The sequence below is a fragment of the Squalius cephalus genome (assembly GCF_949319135.1).
Source record: "Squalius cephalus genome assembly, chromosome: 19".
Taxonomy (NCBI): Eukaryota; Metazoa; Chordata; class Actinopteri; order Cypriniformes; family Leuciscidae; genus Squalius; species Squalius cephalus.
Window position 1 is genome coordinate 22,692,205 of NC_137140.1, and position 9,744 is coordinate 22,701,948.

General features: G+C 37.6%; 1 protein-coding gene across 1 annotated transcript; it reads left to right on the forward strand.

The window, feature by feature from the left end:
* The first annotated feature begins 2,834 nt into the window (after positions 1-2,834).
* On the forward strand, positions 2,835-6,444 carry calm2b (calmodulin 2b, (phosphorylase kinase, delta)). The gene is made up of 6 exons (XM_079851595.1): positions 2,835-3,150; positions 4,223-4,253; positions 5,443-5,586; positions 5,765-5,871; positions 5,985-6,120; positions 6,238-6,444. Exons 1-6 carry the CDS (start codon positions 3,148-3,150, stop codon positions 6,264-6,266), a joined length of 450 nt encoding a protein of 149 aa, XP_079707721.1. The 5' UTR covers positions 2,835-3,147; the 3' UTR covers positions 6,267-6,444.
* The last annotated feature ends 3,300 nt before the right edge of the window (positions 6,445-9,744 follow it).

Consider the following 9,744-nt stretch of genomic DNA (forward strand, 5'->3'; position numbering starts at 1 on the left):
CAACCATCTGTGTCTCACATGGCTTTTTATGTCCTCGATTACCCATTCACAGACATTGGCATCTTATTACCAAAGTTCCTGGCATAGTTAAACGCATACACATGGTTCACCTGGATTAATTTTACTAGATTAAAATCCTGAGTGAATTCATTCGTTTGAACATGATCATGATAATGATCATTTTTCACAATGCCATATTCACATTGTGCCATATTCATATATCTGTATAAAATAACGTGATCATGATATTTTATGACACTACAATGTTGTCCAAACCATATAACATTCTCAGCGCAAGACCGTATGAAAAATGTGTATGTGTAAAAAGAGTAATTTTAGTATTATTTATACATTTTATCACTTCAGTTTAAACTTACTTTATTCCATTTAACAAATAAGGTTTTAAGATACCAGACACCCTTCCAGACAGGGCGGAAACTGTTGGTAACCTGAAAGAGGCATTAAGCACACATGTTGCCTGTGTTGTGTGTAACCAATGCATGATTCACTCTTTCCCTTAGTTTTACAACCTCTGGGAAGGCAAGTATACAGGAACCACCCAAGTTCATGTTTTAGACGTAACTGTTTTCTTAAAAGGAAGCTTGATTCAGTCATCTCCTTTTTAGAGTGGTGGTGGTTAGGGGTGAGGGGTACATGGAAAACATAAATAGTGAACTCCATGATCCAACATTCACATGTATCACATTTACAATATTGAGGACTGTTGTTCACTCATAGATAATCTCAGTTGCTCCTGCTGCTCTTTTAGTATAAAAATGCCTCAACCCCTCTCAGCAACAGTCTGTCTTCTCATCCCTTCAATATCCAACAGACCTGGGACATGGCCAGAGACAGGTGGCCTGGAGCTAAGGCAGTCAAGCATTGAGAAGCTGGCTAGAAGCTTATAGGCCTTGAAACAAGGCAGGATCTGGTTGTCGGCATCACTACTTTTGGTGCTATTGTTATTACTGGCTTTTTGCGATCTTATTAATCAAACTTTCTTAATCATATAGACCTTGGTTTGCTTTCCTTATTGTTTTGGTTGTTAAATGATAACTAAAGCAGATACAGCATGTTTAACTGTCACATCCTGCTATCGCGGGACGCTTGGCATTCTTTTTTTATCGCCATTTTTAACATCACATATTTTAGTATTCATCATGAATCAGGTATCATTCAAAAGCTTACAAACTCAAAATTAATTCTGTGTAAACCGTTATGAAATTGGACGTTGCGTTACCATGGAAACGGTACTCTAAATTATTTTAGCGGGCTCCTCCCCTAGTGGGTGGTGTCAGGTTTCATATTACAAAAAAATATTTTAACTAGGTTACAATCAAACCTTTTCTAATCTTGACAAAACACATCGTCGGAAAGGTCTGAGTCTCAAGGTTTCATATTTTGTGATAGAAGTGATATTCGGACAGACATTTATTAATTTCTCACAGGAGAATGCATCAAAAAAAAAATTCAATGGAATATGTGGGTGACAGCCAGATATACAGCGCCTAAACAAAATCTCATAGGAACTTACATTTTTGTGATATCAACTTCAAATTTGGAACACAACTTGGTTAGACATATGGCTTTGTTTTTATAGTAATTTTAGAGTCAAAATTATTTTGGAAAATATCGATTTTATATAAAATAAAATATTTTAGTACAGTACATTTGATTTACAGTAAATTTAACTTTTTTATCTTTCTTTTTTTTATATACTTTCATAAATGCTTTCACTTCAGCAATAATCTGCTTTGTCTTCTTTAAAGTCCTCATGAAACGGAAGCTGTTATAGTCTTTTCTTCCCTATTCTGACATATATCCGAGTGAAAGGCTTCTCGAACAAAGTGCAGGGCAGGACTTGATTTTGTCTATAGGGAAAGATTAAGATTACAGGGGCACATAAAAAATAAAATAAAAATAAGGATGGCCATGGATAAATCATTTAGCCTACTATAAATACTGCAATATTCCATAAAAAATTTTTTTGATGGTGACTTGAAATGCTTTAAAGATTCTGAATGGCTGTCAATGCTTTTATTGTTCATTAGCTTGTGGAAAAAATTCATTCTGAAAGTGATTCCAATGATACTGTTCCTCTGTGTTGTTCCCTATTCTCATAGTTTTAGAACAAACTTTACAGTTATCATTACAGTTATCATCCTTGTGTTTTACAGTGGCCCTTCTAATAATATATTCCATGTGCATGGGTTTTACCATGCGTTTTACAAGCTCTTTACAAAATATCGAAAGTACGAAGTAGCCTAATATAATTTATTTTCAAATGGTCTATTAAAGCGGCAGACTGCAGTGTGCGCTTACAATAAACAGAATGTTATAAATGTATACGCTAATATAGTTTATCTAATAGTTAATATCATTATATAGGCTAGTTATTGTTTTTGAATGGGCCTTATTGTGCATATAGGGCCTAATTACACTTAAGTTGTACAACTTTTCTATGAAAACACATTTAAAGCATTTAAAGTTCTATGAATCTAAAAATGCCCATGAATTGCACAATATATCCATAAATTAGGCAATAGCCCAACATAGTAAACCTTTACTGAATAAGTTTTATCTGTGTGAAGATGCATTGTAATATTAGGCCCACATGTAATTGAAATGTATGTGTTATGTAATTGAAAAAATCTTAACATTTTAACACTATAATTTTGGCACCCTAAGGGTGGAATTCACAACTGCTCAGGTGATTCCCTATTTCATCTCATGGCATTTACGACCGGGCAAATTCTACAGTGTGTGACCAGGGAGTGACGCATTGCAGGTACAAACGAACCAATCAGAGTCATCCGCACAACCGAAACGCGTACAGTATTCTTCCGCCGTCAGATAGTTCCGCCTGTACTTTTGCGTCAATATTTGCCGATTGCACAATAAAAAGACTATTTTGTTTATGAAGAACGACATAAATAACGTTTGCTCAAGCTTTGTTTATGTCCGTGGACAAATATTGCAGCATTTCCGACGCACCCTTAGCCAGAATGCAGTGCGTTTTGGCGGATAAATACAGGAAGATGGGAGGTGTTTATGTACGACCGTTAAGGCGGGTCTATACCAATATTCCGACCACCATTTGTGAATCTTTCACGGAGACGGAGGGAGACTGACAGAGAAAAAGAGAAAATGGTGAGTGCACACCAATATTTCTAATGAATGATGGATATGCGTTAATGAAAATGTGTGTAATCTTTACAACTATTTGTGCGGAAGTAAGGAAGTCAAGCAACAGAAAAGGAATATATTTTTTAAATATTTACAGAAATGTGCCGCCAAAATTACGACTACAGGGGATGGACTGAGTGAAGGAATAGGCTACACGCGCCGCTCCGCAATCTTCAGTTTTTGAAGTACTTTGTGTTATATTTCGCTTCGGGTTTTTAAATATCACAGGCTAAACCTAAGATATTCCGCGAAGGGAGTATTACTAAACTTCAGGGGTGTGCTTGAGCCCCTTCACTTTCAGTTTCCTATTCACATCGTAACGTAGTTATTACAAAGCTTGGTAATGGGCTTCAGTAAGTCACATTTTATTCAACCTTTAACATAATTTGCTTATGTTCTTTACTCTCTGGTTTTGTACCGACTGGGCAGCTTCACGTGTGGGCTGTATAACGGGAAGCGTTAAGAAAAGTAGCCGGTTAACGTTAAACAAAAACTAAACAAAAAAAACTTGTGTATTGTGCTTTTAGCATTAAGTCGTGGAGGATTTATGTTTTCTAACTCCTGAACCTTCTTAAGGATCTTAATGTTCAGCATCACACATTTTGCCTCTATATCCATTTAGTTTAAGTGCATATGCATGTTACAACGTAGTGATCAGATTGGCTCGTTGTGAAATAGCCTGCAGCAAGTTTCTCGGGTTACTCGAGCATTATAGCACAGGACTAACGTTACAGCAACAGTAAAAGGGTTACATTACTTTTTAAAATGACTGTCTATAGTGCCACGAGAGAATAGTTCACCAAATACCAGGAATCAGGTGGGTGGATGAACTGCTGTTGTTAGGAGTGTCTTGTGTTGAGACTTTATTCTCTCGAGCTGATGTCGTAACATTTAGCTGGGAGGGAATCTGAGGTCTTCGTTTGGTCTCACACGGGTTGCTAGACATGTCAAGAGCACCAAAACACTACGAATTCGTAGTGAGTATATTGTACGCATGATTTATTAATACGATGTTTGCATCTCTTCCCATCCCCAGGCCGATCAACTCACAGAGGAGCAAATAGCCGGTAAGGTCCCTTACTTTCTTTGCTTACACACCCCTTCAGTTTCTGCGTTGGCTTGAAGCGTTTTGAAATAGCCTGGCTGTTCTAGTTTGTTATAATTTGCCTTTTAAGGTGGTATCTGAGTCAAATCTGTGGGCATGGATGGGTTATCGCCTCCTTGAATGTGCAAACTCTTGTGCATAACTTTTGCTATCTCTATTAAGAAAAAAGTGAGCCTAAACAATAACAGATTCTGTACAAATAAATATAACTATAATTTTCTTATTTTACATTTTTTGTTAACACACACACACACATACATATACATATATATATATCATTAAAAATACAGTGAAATAAGTGAGCCTAATGCATTTCCTTAAGCTTTAGTATTATTTAGTATTATTTTGCATGTTTATAGTAAAACATTTGAAATGGGCCAGTGTTTTGTGTAACAGAGGAACGCCGGTTGTGCATCTGTAATGTCTGATGTCATATCAAAGGGAGTATCAAACAGTCTCATCAGCTCTACTCAATGAGCAGTGTTGGCACAGAGGGGAGTTTGTGTTACCCTTTAGTGTTCAGAACGCTGGGCAAAAACATGCACTGCTGAAATACAGTCTCACTTGTCACTATAGTTTTGTCCCGACTATGCCTTAAAGGATCAATTCTCCCCATTTAAACTATTTAGTGACAGTGCTGACTCTTGCTGGACCTTCTTGTAAAATGTTATCTTGTGAAATTAAGTGTAGATGGTACTTGAGGCATCTATACAAAGTGATCTTGTTTTGCATGTCTGTATTTAACTACTGGTGCTCGGCGGGTCAGGTTAAACTCAAAGGCCTAACACTAGTACTAGTGGTTGCCATGGCTCTGGGGTGTTTGCGTGTTTTCCTCGGCACCATGTCATCCTAGTCATTTATCTATGAAGGAGTTTGTTGTTACTGGTCTTGGCTATAGACAACTATGCTACTTTTAGCTTTGGGGACTTGTTTTAAAGTTTGAGCCTTTTCTGACATGTAGTACATAGCATATAGGACCTACAAAATGCCTTAAGCTATGTGGAATCATAATGCTCACAAGCAATTAATTATTTAAAAAGTACTTTACCTGTTCCTTTTGTTTATTGTTTAAATGGAAAAGTGATTGACATGTTTATAAAAATGTGGTTATGGGACTCAAACTGATTTGTCTCCACTGTTAATTCTCACAGAGTTCAAAGAGGCGTTCTCGCTATTTGACAAAGATGGGGATGGTACCATCACCACGAAAGAGCTGGGCACTGTCATGCGCTCTCTTGGCCAGAACCCTACAGAGGCGGAGCTGCAGGATATGATCAATGAGGTGGATGCAGATGGTGAGGACACATTTTTGCTGCTACATTAGCCATCAGCATGATGTTAACTCTTGCGAGTAGGGTCCAATTTGCATAAGACTTGAAACCATTTCCCTGAAGTATTTTATCACGATTCGAAATTATATTCACTTAAAGTGCTGTGTTACTTATCTGCCTGTGTACTTTGCCCTTTAATTAGGTAATGGAACAATAGACTTTCCTGAGTTCCTGACGATGATGGCAAGAAAGATGAAGGACACCGACAGCGAGGAGGAGATCAGAGAAGCTTTCCGTGTCTTTGATAAGGTAAGGCTTCTGAAGAACTGTTGCATTAATTTAACCTGCTATTAAGGCTTTGCTGGTAACATTCCTAGACTTAAAATAATTTGGATGGATCATTGTTCACTGGTCTTTGTCAGGATGGGAACGGATATATCAGTGCTGCTGAGCTGCGCCACGTGATGACAAACTTGGGGGAGAAATTAACAGATGAGGAGGTGGATGAAATGATTAGAGAAGCAGACATTGATGGAGATGGTCAGGTCAATTATGAAGGTAAGAGTTTGTAATTCAAATAGTCTGCATCCATTTTTTGAATTGCACTTGATTTGGAGTTTTGTTTTGTTTGTTTGCGGTGACTCTTAAAACTTCCCCTTTTCTCTTTCTTTGCAGAATTTGTACAGATGATGACAGCGAAGTGAAGGCCTTGTACAGAATTTCTTGTATAAAATTATATGCCTTTTCTTGTTTTTAATTTCTGTAAAATGTTTCATTTTAATTTCACCCATCTTCTCCTGCTGTCCAAAGGATTTGCATGTATACTATAAGATTTGAGTGCTCATGCCTACCCCCCAACTCCTAACCGTTGTAAACAATCTGTTAGAAGGAGCAGTTATGGGACCAGGTGATGCGTATAGGCACAGATACTGACTGCGCACAGGCCCCTTTCCCCTTCTGTTGCTCTGTCTGCCTGCCCACCTGACGAACGGTGACATCAAGGGTCCAGCTGCCTGACAGTGTGGCGTCTTTTCAACAATTTTGGCATGACTTTTTTCTTTTTCTTTTTTTTTTCTGTCTTTCGATTTTATGTGGAGGCACAACTCTGCATGGACAATGGACTGAGTATAAATAGAAATGGGAAAAGTCCTCAGCATTGCACTATTGCAACATCATTGAATTCAATACTAACGGGTTTATCGCCAGGTACTCATACACTCTAATCTTTTTGTATTTGTTCTGTTCTTACTATGCTTTTTAATTAGTCACTTTTCTTTTGTAACTGCTTATGGCACAGCCATGCCTCAGAATCCATTCCAAGTTGTATATTTGTTTTCCAATAAAATTAACAATTTACCCAAAAACTGCTTCCCCTGCCTTTTATTTCAAATGATTGCTTAGTTGGTTGGAATAAAAAAGTGAGGATTTGTCAGTATTTTGGTTAAGCATTAGCTAACAAGGTATGTTGCTGTTATTAAACTGCACCTACAATGGTTAGACCACTCTCCAGTAACATGATGTTGGTTTTACCCACTTACCTTGTCATTGCTACAAACTTTAGAGTGATATTGTGATTACTTTCAGTGTAATTAGCTTTTAATTAAACCCTTACCCCTGGTTTCACAGACTAGGCAAATGCATGTTTGAGCTGTTTTAACCAAAAGCAACTGGCACATATCTTAAAATATATATCGGTGTCATTGTTTTGTGATGCACACCAGTAATGTTTTTTTCTAAGGCATGTATATAAAAGCTATTTAAATGTCCTAATTGAACAAAGGCCTAATCCTGGTTTAATCTAAACCCTGTCTGTGAAACTGGGCCTTAATGACTTGATTAGTTGAGATGTCTTGCAAAATTTCTGAATTGACATGCAACTTTGTCAAAGGAAAAGTGCAATTTCTGTTTAAATTGTTAGCTATGTTTGGACATAACCCCTAAGTGACAATCTGTTTGCCTGGCCATCGCTCTGCCGCTTACAGGATTGAAAATAACAGACTTCAAACTACTTATGAATGAAAAATGTACACTGAGGTTGCTTAGTCCACTGTTTGAAACAACATTTTATAATATGCTGGTGAACGGCATGGCTATTCAAAAAGCTTAAAATCTAATTCTCATAAAAAAATGACTTTTGGTCAGTCCTGTAGCAGGCAAATTCTGTTCCTGCTCAAAGGGTCCTTATTCTGCTAATCCTTTTCTATCAGACCACTGCAGTCTCCTTAAAAGGGCTTGTTGAAATGTTGCCAGAGTTCCCCATGTTGGATACACAACAGATTTTGTAGCTGCAAGGCTGAAATACAAACACTGCCTTGAGTGTTTCATTGTTAACCGGCTGTGCACAAATGGTGATGGGCCTTTGAAGTAATCACGTGTAGGGAACTGCTAGTTTGAGGAATGAGCGAAGGCTCATTCACAATGCAAACAAATGCGAAGAGATGGTGATGGAGACCAATGAAGCATAAGCGACTCACTGTATCGAGGGAGATATGTGTGCATCTCATCTCAGAGAAGTATTTACCACCGTGCTGAGCTTTCTGACGTGTGATATTCATGTTCCACCATGTTTCCTAGCAACCGTGAATTCCAGTCTCACGGGTAGCTGCTCTTTCCCTTTTCCAGTAGGCTCTGAAGGATCATCGGGAATTGAGAAGTGCTCCCATGTTCACGTCATGTAACTATGAGACTGACTGATGATGGAGATGTGGCGCTCTGTGGGTGTAGAGTAAATAAAAGACAAGGCCAGACTTTGTATTTGTAAAGCCAGCATTTGCAGCCAATGGTGATACATGAGTAGAATTAAATTAAATGGAGAAGAAAACACAAAAACCAGAAAGCATATTTTTATTTTATTTTATAATCTGTTTGTGTTATGGATTAAAAGGCACAGCAAAGTCCACTAGACTAGACAACTGAGTCATGGGACCTTGTGATATTACTGTGATGCAGGCTAACAATAGCTCTTCCCCTTAATATCAGGTCACCTTTATCACTGCACTATAAAAGATAGCTCAAAAATCTCTCAAGTCCTCACAAGTTCTTATGGTGTTCACTTTAGTCATTTCTTTATTATTAGAAAGAAGAACTGAAAATGAAATATGATTTTTGGGAAGTGGCAAAGCAAGTTCAAATCTAGAAAGAGTGTCATCCTGTTAATATCTTCCTCAAAAAATAAAAAAAGGTTATTGCAATTTTATTTATCAATTTTATTGCTTATATTTCTCGTATATCTTGGCTCAGAGTAAAAAAAAAAAAGCTGCACATTTAAAAATTAAAAGTTTTATTTTTCTTAATTTCGCCTTTATATTTCGCAATTGCAACTTTATATCTCACAATGTAACTATCGTTCAATATTAAAAAACTTTCCAACAATCAAAACTTTATCTCGCGTATATACCTTGCATTGTGAATTTTTGTCTTGATATTGTGACTATACACATAACAATTTCAAGTTTATCTCTCAATGTAACTATAGCTCACAATTAAAACTTTCTGACGAATGCCTCGGAGTAAAACAATGAAAAAGGTTGACATTTTTACAAATTTTCATTTTCAATTGCAATTTCCTTTGAATGATTCCTCATAATTGTGACTTAGTTGCAACTGTCACAATTTAAGTTTATACTTAAACCTCCCAATTACCTGTTTTATTTTTCAATCAGATGCAAAAAATCAGGCTCCCATAATTCTGAGCTTATTAACCGTTGGTAACATTTAGCTTGGGAAAATATTGAATCATCCCATTAACAAAGGGGTCTGGTTAATGAGGTATTCCCTGTCAAATATCCATCTCTGTCTTGTTTTTTGGAATGCATCAGCTGAAAAGTGCTCTGCTCATCTGGCGCTCATGTTGTTGCCATCCTTACGATTATTGCTATCACTCAGCAAGGACACAATGCCAGCCATTCTCAGAATGTGTCAGCCACCTCACGTACAGCCTCCCGTACCACATTGACACTTAATAAGATCATCTTTCTCCTCGGGTCCTGGCTGTCCACCCTCTCTGTGCGTGGTTTGGCAATCGCTGTGGCCATTATCACATGTTGCTGATGGATACGTGTGTGTGTGTGTGTGAGCGCAAGCACACAGCTGCTCCTGTTGTTGTGCCATGATAAATGGGAAAGGGGTGTTTAATGGGCCCCTGTGCACTTTTGTGGTTATTTTTCAATCCTGGGTTCAGGG

Excerpts from the sequence above, each read along its gene's own strand:
- calm2b (XM_079851595.1), top strand. Across the intron at positions 4,254-5,442 it reads CACAGAGGAGCAAATAGCCG|AGTTCAAAGAGGCGTTCTCG; the intron begins GTAAGGTCCCTT and ends TAATTCTCACAG. Across the intron at positions 5,587-5,764 it reads CAATGAGGTGGATGCAGATG|GTAATGGAACAATAGACTTT; the intron begins GTGAGGACACAT and ends CCCTTTAATTAG.